Here is a 20,423-nt window from a genome sequence, read left to right on the forward strand (position 1 = left end):
AGACATAGTGCTATTTCAAGAGCAGCTATTAATCCAACACCTACACACCAAGATTAATGTTTGTTTAAAACCTTTTTTGTTTCATTTATGTAGAATCAAAACATAGAGCTTTCCTAAAACTTTAACATTAGTCCTTTTCTGCCTTGCGGTATTTCCTACAGGCTTGCAAATCTTGTTTACTTATTGCAAAACTGTTTACCGATGCAAAAAGACTCTAATATTTATAATTGGTGAAGGTAAATATCAGGTTCAAACCATTGCCTTTTTTTTTTTTGTTGTTTTTTTGGGATATTACAAAGATGATAAGAAATTATCTTGAGGTCAGATGGGGGTTACGGGTTAAGGAATTTTACAAATCAGGCATTTTCAAATGTATTTTTGGATTTAATATTGACTGGCCCTCATATTAACTGTCTAGAATGAATCCAGAAAATACTGGAATGGACTCACTATTATCTAGCTTACATGGGTTTATGAAGTCAGACATGGATCATGAGTGGCGTTGAAACGTAAATAGAGGGCATAATTCTAGCACATTCCCTGTCAAAGAAGATGCCACAAGGTGAGATTTCGGCTGTCCATCCCAGCTAGATGCAGTTCTAATGAGACAGTCTCTTAGACATCATAGTGACCGGGAATGGGATGAAGCTATTTAATGTGACAGATGCTCCAACGCACTTTTTTGGTCGTGCATTTATGTAGACATCGCACGCATAGCCATCACTATTTCAGGCAAATCTAATAATGTCCTGAATTCAATTTAAATGCAGATTTACACGCCAACGCTTCAGGTCTGTATCAGTGCAAGACAGAGAGAGAGAAAGACAAAACAGACTCAGTCTGCCTTTAAACACAATTTGCGAAAACGAAGTTGGTGTGCCTGCTAATAAAATGTCCTGACAACGGTAAATTAAATCATACCTCAGTATGAGCGGATGTCTTTGTGCTACAGTGAATGATTAGATTGCCAGAATTTGGCAGGTGATGCAATGAGCTGCTTGCAATTATAAGAGCGTCCACAGGTCACAATGGAGCTTTCTCAAAGTTTCTCCCGCATTCCTTCCGTGGAAATACAGAGAAGAAAGTTTTGGAAATAGTCATAGGGGCCGTTCCAACCAAAATCCATCTTGCTCTAAAAAAAAGCTAGGCACAGCCCAACGAATAGAATAGAATAGAATAGAATAGAATAGAATAGAATGCAGGTGTATCCAGACGTGTTTTTAAAAGGTGTCTAAAAAAACATGCGAGCTTCTGAAAAACAGCGAAATGCAGCATAATGGTTGAAGACGTCTTTCTAGTGCAAGCTTACATAGAAAACAATGGAAAAAAGAGAGGAGGCTGCTGCCACGCACCTTAAACACCCCCCGCATTTGCATATTTGGTATGTTTCTTGCTTTACAGTAGTTAAATGAACACAAAGATATTTATAACACACATGATACCTTTTTCTAGCCACAGCTTGGCTGCTCACTACCATGTGTCTATTTAATGCACTCAAAGAGTACTTCAAAATAAAATGGGTTCACTTATCTCAAATACTGGGTTTTCAGTAATACATATAGCAGAACCCTAGCACCAGCTAGCGTTTTGATGGTCTTGAAAGTGACGATTGTAAATTTCGCCCTCCCTCACCTGCAATAGTGCATTTTGTGAGATAGGAAGTGTAGTGTTTGCTCTCTTGAGTGAGGGTGGAAATACCTACAGTAGAAGTACATTTTCTATCAGTGCAAATGGAAGTAAGGTCCCCATGTGAAGGTGCAAATGAGTAGATGTATTTCAATTATACCCTGAGAGGACACTCTCTCTCTATCTCGATATCTCTCTACTACACCTCTGCGTGGCAGAGTGGGCGGTGAATCTTTTGTTCTGATTTTACTCTATATAGGTACCCTGCTGTGACTCACGAAGGTTGACTCAATCCACCTGCATGAAACGATGGATGGAAAGAGATATAAATGCAGGAAGAAAGGGAAGAGGAAGAGGGTGGAATCAAAGGGAAAGAACTATAGCTATGTTCTTGTGTTTGGATGTATGGAAAATGCAATGCGTCCTAGGGGTTTGCCCAACTAGTTAATTAGCTCTGCCACTATTCATGGATCACACAACTTTAGTTTAGCTTGTTCCTATACATGGCAACAAAACAAGTTTTACTGAAATGGTCATCATTTACATATGGGTTTACATTGACACACAAACTAAACAAGCACTTTTCTGGATGACTAGTACAAATCTGTAGTAGTGCAAGTCCTAGTGAATTACGTAGCCAGATTCACTGCCCGTCAAACCCTGACCGGCGGAATGAAGTGCTGGAGATCTGCATGTCCCTGGATGGATCATTACATGACATATACTCTTATGTTGACAGAAGGATTAGAAGTTCTCAGGAGGCTAATAACTGGGAGACTATGTGCTGGGAAACTTTCAAGAGATACATCACCTGTTCTCTGGGCACCTGTGAACTAACCACACTGAGATCTGCCAGCAAAGGGCGGCTGCTATATCTGTGTCAACTCTATGGGGAGTATGTGAAAGGAAACGTAGTTACTGAAATACAGGTTGTTGAGAGATGCATGAGATGCTACGTAGTTTTGGAACAAAAACAGCATGGAAGAAATAGCTGTCACCAATATCATCTGTCCCAAGGTCTGCACAACTTTGAATAACAAGACACGCCATTCCTCATAACCACCACAAAGATTGAAAGAAAGAAAGAAAAGAAAGATAGGAAGGAAGGAAGCAAGGAAGTTTTGCACTAGCTATTTACCACAAATATGCAGATATATAAGTATAAGTTTTATAGTTTTCCAGCAAGTCACAAACACTTCTAGAAGGTATCTCTTTGACATTTTGACAGCACGTCAATGATACGTAAACTAGTTTTCCTAGGCTTTCTTTGTGTCTGGAACAAAACATTTTAATTCTGCCCAAAATGACTGTAAACTGTTGAGCATTTTAACAAAGAAAAGGGAGAGCAATGTTAAACTAACTAGATTTTCGTATCATGTATAGAAAACATGCGTGATGCTTGAACAGGAAAAACTTGCTATTATAATGCTAAGGTGTTGTGTTCATTAATGTGTAGATGCTAGGGTGTTCAGAGTGGATTTACGCATGTTGCTACATGTTTGCTAGTGTGTTGTATCATGTATAATCAAGTATGCTTACACACACAAGGAATTTGTCATAGTGACAGAAGCTTCCAGTGCAAATGCAAACATATATAATACATAAAATCATATATATTTAAACATATATACATATAGTGACATAAAAATACAAAAATAAGATATAACACATGAAAAAAGTGTAATATACAATAGAGCAAAAATGATGCTCATATATTTTATATACAGTTATGTGCAAGTGATATGATGTATTCAATAAGAGGTAGGATATATTAAAGAATATAAATGAAATATGGAGTAGGAAAGGATGGATTGAATATTGCACATGGTTATATTGACAAAAGAAAAGTATTTGGGGGCAGTTTTAACTCTTCATGAGGTTGATGGCCTGAGGGAAAAAAAAATGTTCCTGTGCCTGGCTGTGCTGGTGCTCAGTGCTCTGTAGCGCCAGCCAGAGGGCATAAGTTCAAAAAGGAAGTATGCTGGGTGAATGGGGTCAAGAGTGATTTACAAACCCTTTTCGTCACTCTGGATGTGTACAGTTCTAGCATGGTAGGTAGGGAAGTGCCATTAATAATCGAACTATCCTTTGAAGTCTTCTGATGTCTGACTTGGTAGCTGAACCAAACATGACAGTTCTTGAAGCGCAAAGGACATACTCAATGACTGCTGAGAAAACTGCTATATTGGTATAAAGAACCAATATGGCAGCTGCCTCAACAGTTAAAGAAAGTAAATGCATATTTATGATTGAAATGACATTTTATTATGCTATTGATAACAGCAGGGCTTAAACTTCTTTGTAAACATTTGGCAAAGTGGTGAATTAATGAATGAATATAGTGATAAATATTTGCTGCTAACAACATCAAAGATGTTATAAATGGTGCCATTGAAATGAATAATTTCCAAGGTCCTAGGATGTGAACAGCTCCCTGTAGAATCTTTCAGCTGACATCTTGTAATTACAGTAATTCCAACTAATTGTAATATTTTTTTAATGTAGATGTTTGCTCTATGATATTCTGGGCCCTTGATGAGGATTGGGTCTCTTTCAGTGTCTTGGTTTATGGGATCGTCATAAAGGCAAAAACATTAAGTCCAATCACTTTGAAAAGTAAAAGCACACCTCGCTGTATGATTTGAGGTATTGTGTATTGTTAACAAATTACACCCTCATTTTTAATATTTAGGGCTAGGTGTTTCAGAAAATTGCTAACCCCAAGTATAAGCAACATTAATAGTGATGTTTGCCTTAACAAGCACCACTGATAATTAAAAATGTACAAAAATGCAAATAGATGCATTGCAAATCAAAAACAGGGATTTAAGGGAAAATAATGTTAGAAAAAGAGGGTGACAACAAAAAGCAAACAATCGTAGTCACCAACATCTGCTCTACAAAGAACAATAACAAGACCATTAAAGCAGGCTTTCATGGAACGTTTGGCACACGATGGAGAGAGCTTGTTTCATTATTCACACTAAAAAACAAACCTTGTCAAAATAAATGTACACAGTGATACAAGACGCCTACGGTAAACCAATCTGCGTTAAGAAACCACCTGTAAAGTGTGTGCACATTCACCAGATTGCATTTTGAAGAATAAATGCCTCAGCTGTCTGGAAATAATGCACCTATTGTAATGACACACACTTGTGCTTTTCATGTGGTTTGTCATGAGATAATATGGTTTCCAAATGGGCTGTTTCTGTATTTAACACACTAGATTAGTCAAAGAAGGGAATGCGTTTCACCCTCTTAAGAACACGCTCATGTTTGCAGCCATCAACAGGCTTGTACCTGAACGCAACACTCTAGCTGTGCAAATTACTTTCATAAAGTGATTTTACCAGCGGCGGCACTCGTTGTTTCAGCTCTGAGGTTTCCATGGAGACTAAGGAACAGCAGGAACCAGGGAACTTCTTGTCATGCTCCAGCCCTTAGCAGACCAAAACTCCATCCCTAATGCTTGTTTTCCAAGCCTGGCTCTCTGGTAACAACATCCCCTGAGCAGACAGACAAACCGCCCCTCTGGCCACCCCATGTCACTGTGCTTTGAGCTTGTTTTTCAAAGAAAGTCAAATGTCTGCTAAAAGCCAGCTCCGAGCGTTGGCAGTGGCACACTGCCCCAAAACCCCAGGGCTGGTTCAAAATAGGTCTTATATAGTGTTTTAGAGGGAGTATATTGAGATATTCAATCTGTTCCAAAAACTTGATGAGCTGACTGCAGAACCACATTATTTTTAGGAATCTTAGGAATGCTTCCAACACGAAGGCTGTTCCAAAAGGTAGGCATCTTAATTATGCCGCCTCCTAAGATAGCTTTATTTTGCCAAATTCTAAGCCAGCATTGCAATGCTATAATCAGAGCTTACATACCTTTTGACCCATTAATTTCTGACTTTTCATTTGCTTGTGACATTTGTGATTAATGGATAAGGATTTAAAAAAATATTTTATAAAGGTTGTCCTTGCACAAAACAGTTAGCTAGTTAATGAAATACTTCAGAGCTGGGCATAACTAGAGAAAATTATATTCACTATAAAAATGTCCAATGTCCTTACTCATGACTTTTTAAGATTTTATGAATGTCCTTTTCATGCCTGGAAATCACAATTCATAAAATAGCTCAACTCAACTTTATTTCTAAAGCAATTTCAAAACCACAAGAGTTCACCAAAGTGCTATTTACAACATTACAAGGAAAAAAGACATGGATTTAAACAAGTAGCACAATAATTACCATTAACAATATTAAAATACTTATTCAAAAGCTAATGTGGATAAATAAGTCATAACAAATCAATATATTATCTAGGGGCTGCATAAATAAATACATATTTTAACCGATACTGACAAATATATATAAACAGTTCAGCGTTTAAAATCAATGCTATGTATTTTCATGCTTTTTAAAATAAGCTTTCCATCATGCGGATAGCAGTCTTTATTGAAATCAATTGCAATTAGCATCTCCTGGATGGAGCGCTATTTGTGGGGCATGCAGATTTCCTGTCTACATAGAGTGCTCCAAATCAGTCACTTTAAGTTAATTCTCTACTTTAACTTTTTCAAACAATAATGGACATTAATATTCAGTGCGATGAGAAGCATATGAGAGCATGTAAATGAAATCCTGTCAAGAGGATTATCACATCGCTTAAAGCCGCTGCTGACATACATGTCACTATACATCAGGGTGCGATCACGCCATGCCGTTCCTCTTGGGCAGCAGTTATGCATTTGTGTCAATTAAAACCAAAACGGCTGCCAGATTTTCCTGAGGTCAATGAGAGAGGCCTGTAGACCTATCACTGTTACTGCTGGCAGAATTGTTTGCTGTAACAAATGCTTGCAATTACAATTATGCGGAAAAGTGGTTTGACTGTAATTACAGATAAGAGAGGAGCAATCAGGTCCACGAATGGTGACCAGGGTAATTGTCATGCATATCAGTGCAGTCTACCATGGCAACACAAGACATTTTGTTAGTGAAAACTTGTATAAAATGATAATTTGTTAATGTAAAAAGTGACTGTATAGACAATATAACCACATAAGCAAACAGAACAACTGCCCCCTAAAAGCTATACTGGCCCAGGCCAGGATTGGAGAGCCTAAATCATAATTAAGACAGTCTATTTTGTCTCATTAAGTCAATCCAAGTATAGCAAGGAAAAGAGCATTCAAATTTCATACAACACTTATCTTTGAGAGTCTTCTGACAGAGAGAGAGAGAGAGAGAGAGAGAGAGAGAGAAGAGAGAAAGAGAGAAAGAGAGAGAGAGAGAGAGAGAGGTTATCTTCTCCCTGTATCAACAAAACCTCCTCTCTCTTCACAGGGGAAGGTGCTCATATGCAGTGCTTTAATATTTAATTATATATACACCCATTTAAGAAACCTGATTAGGCAATGCCTTCTCAATGAGAGGCATTACTTCCAGCGATTAAATGGTGCACAAACTGCTTTGAAGCATTATTTTGGACATGCGGCATGCCATTAATTTTTAAAGCTTAAGTATGTAATTTGTGCAGTTTTTAAAAATGTCTCCTGTCGGAAATGTAATGCAGAACGTTAAAAATTTAGAGTCTCAGTCACCATTTAATTTCATTGCATGGAAAAAATACAGTGAAAGTCAAATTAATCTCCTTTTGTGTTCCACAGAAGAAAATAAGTCATATGGATTTGGAACAATTTGAGAGTGAGAAAATTACAAAATTTTCATTTTTAGTCTGTCCATTTGTGAAACAGGCTGCAGTGGAGCTGTGGGCTTAATGAAATTGCCAAGTTCTGGCAAAGGGCTCGGCCCCCCAGGTCTTCTCCACAGGGGGCTTCAGGAGACTGGCAGACAGCCTCACAGCAACCATCAAGCAATTTCAACCCCCTAATCCCCATAGACATGCCTGATTATTTCAGGTCCGACTTTTCTGGAATATGACAGTGTATTAGTTCTTTATCAAACAAGTCATTCCTAAGAGAAGCTTCCCAGTGCAGAATCATATCAATGTGGTTTTGAAGAGGTCTGATTGCTCACAAACACCCACACGTCAGCAGCTGGGTATGTATAAGCTGCAATGTCACACTACTAGGGCGAACAGCACCCGACATCGCTACAGGGTGGGACACATAGAGGGTGGGAGTGATTTTTAAGATATTTATGAGATCACATTAAGCCAATATGACATAAATTGTTTTTCGCCATGAAAGCAAAGAAAGAACCAACAACTCACTGCTGAAATCTCTTATATTTGTGTATTTCAAAGGAAATGTATATATAAGATGTATATAAAAAAAACTGCGTAACAAATAAGACAAATAATTACTTTGTATAATAGATATTTTTCCAGCATGAAAATAAGGCACCACTTACACACTTAGATAATCTCATATACATATTTTATATTCAAGTTAATTGCGGAGGAAAACCAATCTGCTAAGCAATTGAGACTAATTTAAACCTTTTTTATACTATTTGTATGTTGTATAATTTGGAAGAAAAGGGGAAGAAATATTTCTAATAATATTTCTATAAACTAATGGAATAAACACCTTTTCACCTAAATATCTCTGGTTCGGAGGCAAGTCTGTCTTAACTTCCCAACAATCAAACACACAAAGCTTTCAGATGTTCACCAACCTGCCCACCATGTAGCACGTGAAGAGAAGCATGCAGTCAAAAGTAAAACCTTAAATCAATGCTGCTATCCAGAGAATGAGCCGTACTCACCTAACAGCATGGTCGTTGTGTGAGCACGGCTTTAGGTGCTGGTATTGTGGATATCTGCCAGTCAAACTGAGTGATCAACCTGTGTGCTGGAGCAGTCCGTACGATAAAGCACTGACAGAGAGAGAGAGAATGTGCTCTGAACGCGTGCTACTCTCAGCTGAGCTGAAGCTGAGAGAGAGAGGGGGGTTGAGCAGATGCGCTCCCACTGTCCCACCGAGCAGCGGAGAAAAAGGGGAAAATCTGGGTCACTGGGTGTGGATGTGGCATTAGAAGCTGTGTAAAATCAAGCATGTGATCATACAAATTTTTTGACCGATCTGCTTTGGAAACTGTGCACCTGGCTGTGGTTCAGCTCATAAGAATCAGGATCTCGTAAATCAGGGGCAACCAGCGACCGCTCAATCAAACAATGTAGCAAGACCTGGAGTTGGAGGGTAACAAGATGGGAGGGAGAAGGTCATATAGTGTCCTACAGAAAAATAAATTTGAATCATCAATTCAGCAAATTGTACTTTTTGACAGTGAAGGTGAAGAAGTGAAGATGTCCACTAATATATCTACAAATGAGGAAGGCAGACTGTTGTAAAATATGTGAAATAGAGTCCATATCCATAAGAGTCCAATATCCATAAATGTGTTAAAGTGCTTATACTAAAAGTGCTGGATGCAGCACGATGAACGCAGGTACCTTGAGACACGTTTTTAACAGTTCAAGTTCTTTTTAACTTGTCATGGCATCTAAAAAATGTGTCATTCCTGTGTAAAATGCTTAAAAAAATAATGAAACATAACACAATGGACAAAAACGAACATTTATAACGAATATTTTTACATAGAAAAACAATTGAAAAACAGAGTGGAGGGATGCGAAAACACGTTTGTCATGTCATTCCAGATGTGTATGAATTTCTTTCTTCACCAGAACAAATGTGAAGAAAAATAGAAAAATATTTCAGCTAAATAAGCTCCAAAAAGTACAGACAGTTGGCGTAAATGTCATCCATACAAATCCAGTGGTTAAATTAATGTCTTCTAAAATGACACAATCAATTTTGGTGCAAAAAAGATCCAAATATAAGTACTTTTTAACTATAAAGCATAGTTTCCGGTCAGTGGCAGTATGCGCATGTGACGTAATTGCGTTGGCATGTTCACACGATAACTGACGCACGTGTGACATCCACAAGAGCAGTGCAGTTTACAACCGAATGAGGCCCACCTGCTGGTTTCCACAGCCAGTAACGTTTGATGTGTTCTCAATCAATGATGAACTAAATCAGGCCAGAAATGTTCACTGGTATATATATATACACAATTTTGCAGAAATAACCTCATCTTTTACATCTATGGGGGTTGAGAGGCACACACACACTACAGTGTGAGCCGTGTCTCTGGGCGTAACCAGTGTAAATAGTGTTTTTCCTTGATGCCTTAACACAGCCAGTCATGGCACTTTTAGATTTGGGCACATCTAGCATGCTACATGCTTATCACAGACGTTGAAGAGATTAGCCCCTTAGACATCCAAATGTGGTACCGAACGACAAGACATTTTCCGATAATCGATTGTTTAGAGGCAATTCGGTCGGTGCTTAAAACGGGCTGGGTTTTAGGCACCGACCGAATTGCCTCTAAACAATCGAGTATCATGTATCAGAACCCTTAATCCAGTTCCAAAACAAAACCTTAAAAATGAGGGGACGTGGGGCGATTTCGACACAGCAATGATCTATTTGTAGTAAATTTACATAGTTATTTTTACTGTATGAAAAAGTTACATTTTACAAAGCTTTATCACACTAGCATATTACCACCGGGATAAATTATCACATATGAAGGCATATTGAATTATTGTTATATGATACAAAATATTTGTATATGCGATTAAACGCGATTAATTAATCGGGACATCATGTAATTAATTTGATAAAAATCATTAAAAAGAACTTAAATGCTGATTCTTTTTCTGCACCAAAAGTGTTAAAGTGTCTAAGATCTAAAAGTGATCGTATCACTTTAGAAGACATGAATTTAACCACTGGAGTCATATGGATGACGTTTATGCTGTCAGTGATTTTTGGAGCTTTAAAAGGTCTGATCACCATCCACTTGCATTTTAAAGACCTACAGAGCTTAAATATTCTTCTATTTCTCTTCAAATGTGTTCTGCTGAAGAAAGTCAAACACACATGGGGTGAGTAAATGAGAGAATTTTCTTTTTGGGGTGAACTATCCCTTTAATATCCACCACTCGTTTAAAAAATCTGGCAAATCCTATTACGAATTTGGTTGCAAGAACAGAGAAGTGCTAGACTGACAGATATCGACCAACCCAATTAATTGCCAGATTTTTTGCCATTTAGAGATTGTGAAATATTAATATAAGTTCTGCTGGGATCCTTTCAACTCAGGGGTGAAACGTCTGTGCATAGTCTTTTTTCAGATCTCAAAGCCCTTCATCTGGTATTGAGTTTCCCTTGGAACATTTCGAGAGAAATTAAACTGAACGTTTCGGAGATCATGTTACCCTTCTAGCTTGTGATGAGTTTAAAACCTCACATCCAAGAATACAACGGTTCACGGCATGTACTGTAAATCCTAGGGCTTTACAAAGAGGAGAAAGAGAGAGGTGGACAACATGTCACAGGTGCAGCTGAGTAGTGGTAAAGAATGCAATGACAAAATGAGATTACATTCAACAACTCCCACTTTAACACAAACTTCTGTTTGAAGTTTCCATTTAACACCTTGATCTTGTTTCTGATAACTGCATGTTCAACATGAATGAAAACTCCTAATCACTTCTCACTCAGACATACTGTGCAGTATTATTTTAATGTCTTAGATTAGGTTGCAGAGTCCAAAGATTTTATGAGCTGACAAACCTGTTATAGGAGAAGCAATGTTTGTCTTGTTTTCTGTGAAAATCTGGTTTGGAGAACAACTTCTCCAAGCGTCGCTGTTGTGACCATCATGACAAATATTCCCATAGCTGGTCGGTGACCATGGAGCCCAGGAGGCTAAAAGGGTTGTGGCACCTGATTATGCAACATTTCAGAAGTCTCGTTCTCTGGTTACAGTGTTGGATAGAGGGGTCTTACAAGTGCTGATCACTTAGCCTCCATTACATGCCAAATAGTACTCTAACCTTTCTCTGTTTACAACAACATGCAAAGCTAAGGGGGAACTATAAATATATAATGCATATCAAGGATTCTTTCCATTGAAAGTACAATGCAGACTTGAACTCTGAGGGTTGTGCAGTGTTATGTGTGAAAAAGTAAACTAAGGCAGTGGTTCTGATGGTCGCAAATCTCTTCTAATAGCATGGCGGGAAAACGAGAAGAAAACAATGCTAAATGCAAATAATAAATTGGAACCAAGCATATGATTGTCAATAGTTAGGAAAACAAAATAATTAGGGTTATTAACTTTTGAAAAGGAAGAGACAATGCTTCCCATACATTATTATTGTTAACATCAAAGGCTTTATATTTTTGTTCTTTTGCATGCAGTATTTCAAAACCCTACGTTTTTACTTACTGGTCGCAATCCATTACAATCAGTCGTTATCTGAGCTTATACAGTGCTGCAGTATGCATAATTATATTGCATCACTGTCATTAAAACTGGGCATATATCAGGATGATTTAAATATATATATAATTCAATGCAAACAGTGCATGCAAATAAACAATGCTGTAAGCACTCACACATTTATTTTTCATTCTTACTGAATTTTTCTGTGAGTGTTGCACAGTGTTAACTGAGAGTAAACTAGAGCACACTGTTCGTAAAGTGGTCCATCAAGAGTCAATAGTCCATTCAAAGGTTAAAGTGCCTCCATTTCAACTTGGTGCTGTCAACGACATTCATTTTAGAACTGCTGCACTAAGAGCTTGTTTAGCTTGTTGTCATTGTCTAGGATAATATAGAATGTGTGAACGGTCAGGAATCACAGTTCATCATGTTTTCCTCTATAAGGAAAACATGTCAGGCTCCCAGAGTTGTAAATAGCCTTAATTTTCTCGACAGTGGGAAGTGCAAGGGAGCTGCAAGCTAAAGGAATTTGCAAGAAGTAGTCCACAGTTTCAGAAGTCCATAATCTGCTCTATTATATAAATTTCAGGATTTCCGCTGTTGTTTCCTAGAAGATGTCAAAATACAAATAAAAGGAGCTTACATCATAGAAAAATTATATGCAGGTGAAAACAGATTCTCTTAAAAGAATGCGAGTAGTGCTTGTCCGAGAAGACTCGCCACCACAATGCTAGGCTGTTGTTGGTGGTTGCTATGGTGTTGCTAGGTGGTTGTAAGGGTATTTCAGGGTGGTTGGCTCAGATGAAAATAGGCCAACCCGAGTTTCGATTATATTCTGGTCCCTAAATACTATTTGAGGTATAATTTATGTCTGTAGCACAAATAGTGGGGGACAATTACGTGGCTAAATGTAATACGTAGGGTTGGATTTTGTTAAATTCCCTAACACTATGTATGCACCAAAGTAATAGTGATGCAATATAAGTGTGATATTTGTAATTTGTTCGACCAACCTTACATTACAACATTGGCTCAAACAATGGCTTAAGTTTGGGGGGCCTACCTATTAACTATCAACGGATGGGCATCAATTTGTGAAACCTGTCTGCAAACAGTCATTATTGTTGCAAATCTGTTTGACGGGTGCAACAATTACACATTTTACCTTTAATATTTAGTTTCCAAACATTTTACCATTAAAAGCTAATCAGGAACAGTGTTATTTCAGGTACAAATCATTTGTAACAAAGAAAATTACTGCTCAACTAACCTAAGCAGCATGTATGGTGTAATGCAATTTTAGCTACAGTGCTCAAATGCATTCAGAATCAAAGGTAATATGCTGCTGTGAGTGCAATACAGTACATCTGTGTTTCATTAAGGTATCATTAAGCAGAATGGAGGGTGCCAGACCATTATATGCCTGTATGTTTATAGTGTGGGAGGTATAAAGCACAAACAAAAAGAACCTTATGGCAACAACTCGCTAATAATTTGGACAAGGCTGGGTTGGAGAGATCTACAGTGGCTTAGATATACGTGGTATGGGGCAGTCACAAGAACATTAGGGTAAAATCAGATGCAGGGTGCAATGAGCCTTTTCAGCCTCAGAGGAGGGCACACTGTGCAAGTTAATAGACTAATCAGTGGGTTGCATGCTTCAACCACCTGACAAGCAAACAAACACGGATATTGAATGTGACAATGAATGCATGTTGTTTTTGACGATTTTATGAGTTTAATGCAAACATAACTACAGTATAATTAATAGGTCTTAGCTTAAAGCTGTAATGTATATTTTCTGTGAAACTAGCGTAACAAAATGGAATTCGATCACTACAAACATACTGAATGCCAACATTTGTCTTGTTTGTGTATATTTATTTTTCAACATTCACGAAAAAGAGCAACCTCTAAGCAATAAAACATTCCTCTGGGATTGCAATAATCCTTCTTCTTCAATGAAAACACATTGCTTAACTTTCACTAAACATTTCTGCATTAGCAGGATACATCTGCAGGCAACACATGCGGCACACGCTTAGCAAAACATGATGTTATATTAATTTTATGTGCAAACAATGCATTTATTTATGGAGCACAAGGCTAAACTTTCAGAAAGTTGGCAAATAAGCTAATTGTAGATGTGCCAGTTTAATAAACAATTAACTCATACTTCTTGGATATGTTCCGCTGCCAGTGTTAATGTTTGCAGTCTTGAATTATGAATACTTCAATATGCTCTCAGACCTTCTGGCTTTTTTTTTTAATTATAATTTTTTTGTTTGCTGTAGTTCAAAAGCTCTTATTTAGTTCTTTTCAGCAAATATTATGTAGTTTTGTGGGTGTTCACATTGGACATGTTTTTGCATAAAAAAAAAACACCTAGACAGCACAACATGGAAAGTGGAACCGGACACAGTTGTCTAAAGGCGAGATGTTTTAAGTTAGAAGTTTTAAACTGGACACAGGAGTTGCACCAACCAGTCAATTAGTCCTACCACTTTTCAGAGCAATAAGTCTGTGTCGACTATACATAGAAGCTGTCAAAGTGGGATGTTTTTGCTGAAGCACTGTTTATGACAATGTAAGCAGCTTTTCCAACTACTTATCTGTACAGCCCTTGGTATGCCTTGGTATGCCCTTTTAATCATGTTTTCATGATTATGTTTAGGCAATATTTAAGTAAAGATCGACCTGTGATCAATTTTACATATGATTTTACACTATATTTAGCATTTTCTGCTTAATGGATTATTGTTTTTTTTTTTCTACATCAAAACTACTGATAAATGGTGCCATCAGGCAGGTGTGTAAAGAATAGCGCCTAAACTGCCATTATACTACTGTGAGCACAAAAGGAAACAGAGGCGTTCACAGGTAAAGGAACTTCGTGTTGCTTAACTATGCAGTTTTTGTGTTACAGTGGGAACAAATTTTAGAACTCAAGGAGGTGATAGAGTTACCTTCAAACGTCTGTGCCATTAAACTGAATGTGTTATTACTTGGGTACTTTTCTATAAATATATTACCTGTAACTTCCTTGCTCAGAAATATTCTATTCAAACGGTTGCTCAGTCATGACAGTAGTTGCAACCCGATCTAACGACAATTCGTCACAATAGTGCTAGGTGGTGAATTCGTACCAATTTGTAGCAGTTCATTTGTATGAAATAGTGCGAGTTATAGACGCAATGAGAGACGCTTCCCTCGTGTCCTTGTAGTTCCCGATGTGGCGTTTGTTCCGCGTTTATCCAAAACATTGTTTTGTAACTTTAACCCTTAATCCAATTCCAAAACAAAACCTTAATAATAGCAAATGAGACTCTCACAAGACTTTGGCTGCCAGAGGGTTACCTTCTAGACATAGCCATGATGCATGATACCATGATGTGAGAGGGTTTTAAAGTAAAGAAATTATGAATGAAATTGTATTATTGTATACTATAACTATATTATTATTATTTTTAAATAATAACAATAAAAAAACATTACAATAAGATTTAAATTGACTGTGTGCACGTACTTGCGTTGTACCATGATGTTAATCTGGTCACCATATGCAGCCAGATCTTCAAAAAAAATCCACTCTTGCCAAACTCCAGATATTATACTGACATATACTGTATAATGTTCTTTGCTTTCACCTTTAATCATCATTAATGTAATCAGTTATCCAGTCTAATGCAGTTCTTATTAAAAGAATAGATAAGGAGAAACAAGGTAAAATTCACACTGCCCTGTGAGTCAGCAGATCTTGCATGATCTGGCATCTGGCATGTCTCATATATGCTGCCCACAGAGAAAACCCTACAGGCCGTCCGATTTCACACCATTCAGAATTAAACAATATTTCATTGTTTTCTCTCTGGGCATTAGATCAGGATGACACAACTACAAATATTCTACATGTGGAACTTTTTCCCAATTTGCTGATTTATACCCAGCTGTCATTTTTCAGAAGAAAATCAGTCTCTGTGCACTTGGACACATCACACACTGGGAATCTTTGTACCCGAGACACAAATATATCACTCATCAAGGCTGGCTGCCTCTAGCAGATAGTAAATCAAATGAGCTCACAAGACATTATGAAACTCGCTGGCTCCTACTTAAGGGAGTCCTAATGAAAGATGTTACACACATTGTGCTAACGACCTCCAGTGTGGATTGCTTACCTCAACAGAAGAGCCCGATACAAGGATCTCTCTGTGTTGACACCACTCTGGAAGGGTTTGTTTGCACATTAGACATCAAAACATTCGGAATGTGGACCACCTATTCTGTTTCAAACCTCATACTCTTCATTTCTTTCAGCCCCTCCCCAGGCCGGTCTCTCCCTCGCTGTCTCTCTCCCTCTGTCCTTCTCTCTCTCTTGTGCCCTTTGAACCTTCACCAACAGGGTGTTGGTGCTGCCGGTGCCCAATGTAGAACTGTTTCACCCCAAAAAGCTGGTTCTATACTAGAAGAATTGGTACCACACCGGCCCCTAAAAACTGCTGGTCTTGAACCAGATACCAGTAACTTGAGAGTCCAGGTGGCAAGATATTGTCATCATCAAGTAAAGTTTTTAAAACAACAACACCACAGTGTGGCAAAACTGAAATAAAATGAGTGTTCCTATACATGCCACATCAAGCCTCAAGAAACTTTATTTTTGCCATCTTTCTAAAAATTATTTTATTTAGTTATCTAATGTGTGTGAACTGATTGATATGAATTTTATGAATATGCAAGAAGACATTAAATCAAATTACTTTGATGATAAAATATGTTCTCAAATCTATCTACACTCTTAAAGATGGCAATATGCTTTGTTTGTTTGTTTGTGAGTAAGTTATGCAGTAACATAAGACGCTTTGCCACCATCAAGCCGTATTGTTCTGAGCACGGTGCGTAACGGTTTCAGTAGCATTTCCACTTGAGCACAATACGGTCTGATTACAATCCATTCCTGGCCCAATTTTCTCAGCACTGTTTGCTAACCATACTCAATCATGCAGCCTGATCTCATGAAATTTACATTAGCATTGCAACATTTTTGAAAAACTGAAATTACATGCTTCATTACACATTTGGCTGCAGTTTCCCAGTGAAATGTCCAACGGGGGGCACAAACAGAGTGAAATGAGGTCTAATCAGATGATGTTTTAAGGTGAAATTTAAATGGAGGTTTCAAAATGTTCCTCCCTAACCTAACACTTTACCCTAAACGATTGTCCTAAAAGATAAAGAAGAGTTAATCAAAACAGACATCTTTACCCTTAACCAACACCTTACCTGAACTGATAGTGTTTTAAAATGCCAATTCAAAATGAAAAGCACATTTTCTGAACCAGCCATGTCATTTCGTTTGGCTTCTATGGCTCTTTGGCTGGACTCGAACTGTGGTCAATGAGTCCAAAGTCCAACAGTAGGTGAGCAACCAAGCAAGCTATTTGTATTGGATTACATATGTATATGTAGGTGGGTCTGTAATACAGGTGTTAAATCATGCATTAAGTAAAAGTGTTTTGATATTATAACATAGCTGGGGGTTAGTAACAGAGTGAAAAATAAGTCTTTGCAAAGTCATAATCAGGAAATGTACTCGTAATTTGTGTGACAATGAATAAAAACTGTGGTAGTGCCTCTAGTGTTCATTTCACCAGGAAACTGTAGTGAAACGTAGCAGCATGTAAAAGTCCGTTTGCAAAAATGTATATAGAGTAACGTTCATTCTATGACACCAGGATACAAACGCCTTTATTACCTGGCGACACTTTTAGCAGCACACTTGTCCAGTCAGAAAAAGACAAGCCCGGATCGTCTTTATTTAGGACTTCCGAAGCAACTCGACCTTATAAAAGAAGGGGCCAATCTTTCTGTGAGGGCTGCTTATCATGCCAGTAGAGAACTGATTGAATTACCGCTTGGGTACTGGTTGTTTGTCATCGCCATCTGAGCTGTAGCCCCATGGTGAATGGAATGATCACTTGTGTCAGGTGATGCTTAATCCTGCTGTGATTTCTTTAGGTAGGAGCCGGGATGAAATACAATCCTTATCCTGCACGCAGGCTTTGGAGACAGCGGCATGAGAACAGAAAAAGGCTAAAAGTACAAATTGGTGGTGGTATATAGACTGTGTGATATTGTTAAATCTCTTAACTACTGATCTTATCCATTTGTAGTCTTAAAACCAGGATGACAACTGGCAATTTGGGTTTTTAGAAAAGCTTTAAAGGGTTAGTTCAACCAAAAATGAACATTATGGCATCATTTACTCACCCTCATGTTGTTTCAAACCTGTATGACTCTCTTTATACTGTGGAACACAAAAGAGATGTTAGGAAGAAATGTTAGCTTCAGTCACCATTCACCTTTATTATACAGACAGAAAATGAAGAGGAAGTGAATAGTGAATGAGACTAATATTCTGCCTAACATCTCCTTTCTTGTTACATGGAAGAAAAAAGTAATTGAAGTCTGGAACAACAAGAGGTTAAGTAAATGAAGAAATAAAATAAAATAAAGAGAATTAGCTATAGCTACTACTACAGTTAACATGAAGAAGGTTAAATGACTTGCACTGTATGTTCCAAGCCTAAATTTAAAGATTCTTGAGGAATGACATGGGATTAGCGGCAGCTGTTATAGACCTTATGTAGCAAAGGTTTCAAAATTCCCATTTAAGGTTTGTAACCGTGTGAAATTTATGTTGCATATTGTATAATCTTGCAATGTATATCTTCCAAGTACATTACTTTGAATGAATTGAAATTATATTCTGTGGTAAACAGGGCTGAACTTGTATTAAACCCAAGAACATTCCTTCAATAGTGGCAGAACTAGATCAAGGAGCTTTACTTGTGTACACATTTGAAGCTTTTGAAGTAGAATATCAAATACATTTAAATGTGTTGCTACATCAGAAACACCAGAGGGCTGTTAGGAAATGCTCGTATTGCTCCAACTACAGGCTCTTATTGTTAATGCCTCTGCACTGAAATGACTGCAATTTACTAATCTCACTGTAATTATTTATGCTTACAGAGTTAACTTATTCATTAATTGGCTCTCCAAAATGTCACACAGATTACATCTCTAACCAGCGGCTTCTCGAGGAGAATTCTGTCTAGTGTTGGACTGTGATGCCATCACACCATAAGTGGAAGCTCATAAAAAATAGATTAGAGGGTCTCCTTATCAAGTCTTTTCCAAATAAAGACTACAGTACGCCTTGATGAGACTGGCATGGTGTTTCCTCAGAGGAGAACCAAGTCTTTTTCCACATTGCCAGTTTAAAATATTTGACTACAACTTTTAGGAGAAATTGCACACACTTATCTAGACTCATGAGTGTGGGGAATGGGTAATAGGAACGTCAAAGAGGAGTCTAGAGGAGCATATGAGGCCAATGAAAGTCAAGAGTTTACCTTCTGCGTAGGAAGAACTGGGCATACTTCAATGCCAACACACCAAGTAATCGTTTTCCATCTGGAGTCCATTCCAGCTTAAGATTCCAGCCAGTTTAGCCTTCATGTTAAGGCCTGTTTCACACCACAGACGCAAGTGGTGAGTTTTTAATTCAGCGCCCAGGTACACTGTCAAAAAAACATTTTCTTAATATATTTAGTCTTTTTATTCTCAAAAAATATCTAACATACATAAAACAAGATATATACAAGATATTGTATATACTTGTGTTATAAGTCTTTGTGGCAGGGCAGAGGTCGGGGCCGGGTCGTGATGCTGCACACCCGGCCCCTAATCAGGCTAATCAAGCCTCAGAGAGGGATAAAGGTTGAATGGAAGCTGCAGTGCGAGAGAGAGAGAGATTTACAGGCAGTTGTCCGACACCTTTGTGCGTTTGTCTTTTTGATTAAGTTCCATTATTTATATTGTCAAGCCGGTTCTCGCTTCCTCCTTTCCATTAATCCCTTTACACTGGTGCCGAAACCCGGGAAGGAGGAGGGATGCGCCGTAGTGGAGTTCTCGCCGCTACCATCCGCCACAAAGGAGCAGCCGCGGCCATAAGTCAGAGGACGGTTGCCGCTGCTAGGGGCGGGGGAGACCCCTACCGTCTCAACGGGGCATTCCATTCACCAGGGGCTGGAGGACTGCCTCCGATCCATCCGGGGAGGCATGGCTGTCGTCCGCTAGAGGGTGGAGGAGTGGCCGAGGACCACGCTATCAGAGAACCAGCAAGTATTTATTTTTTTCTTCACTCTCTTTCTCCTCTCTCTCTCCCGCTGCCACTACGCGTTGGCCTTTCCCTCTCTTTTAAATGTACTTTGGTTTTTACTCCCTGTAACAGTGCAGTACCCCCTGTGTTTTAATTATTGTTGTTTCCCTTCCCAGATTCAGGAAGGTGGGGATGACCTGCCGGCAGACGGATCGGAAGGCACAAAAATGTTTTCTTCTCAAGTAAATATATCTTGTAACACTATTTAGATATTTTTACTGGAAAACATGAATACTACAGTAAAAATACTACAGTAAGAAATATCTATATATTATTTTTTGCAATGCAGTAGAAGAACCATA

The 20,423-nt window shown here is 38.2% G+C and overlaps 1 protein-coding gene across 4 annotated transcripts in view; it reads right to left on the reverse strand.

The window, feature by feature from the left end:
• Positions 1–20,423, reverse strand: part of LOC127659240 (zinc finger protein 385B) — a 179,800-nt gene that overhangs the window by 74,160 nt on the left and 85,217 nt on the right. Inside the window, exon 1 of one of the 4 annotated variants that reach the window (XM_052148971.1) lies at positions 11,243–11,348. The exons of 2 other annotated variants lie outside the window; for them this stretch is intronic. Coding sequence is in view for 1 of the 2 variants with exons in the window: in XM_052148970.1 (XP_052004930.1) it covers positions 8,358–8,367 (10 nt within the window). In the remaining variant the exon portion in view is untranslated. Of the gene's footprint in view, positions 1–8,357; positions 8,468–11,242; positions 11,349–20,423 lie in introns of those variants that run through there. One more of the 4 variants, XM_052148970.1, reaches the window with a different exon arrangement.

This window comes from Xyrauchen texanus, chromosome 18, assembly GCF_025860055.1.
Source record: "Xyrauchen texanus isolate HMW12.3.18 chromosome 18, RBS_HiC_50CHRs, whole genome shotgun sequence".
In the NCBI taxonomy this organism is placed as follows: Eukaryota; Metazoa; Chordata; class Actinopteri; order Cypriniformes; family Catostomidae; genus Xyrauchen; species Xyrauchen texanus.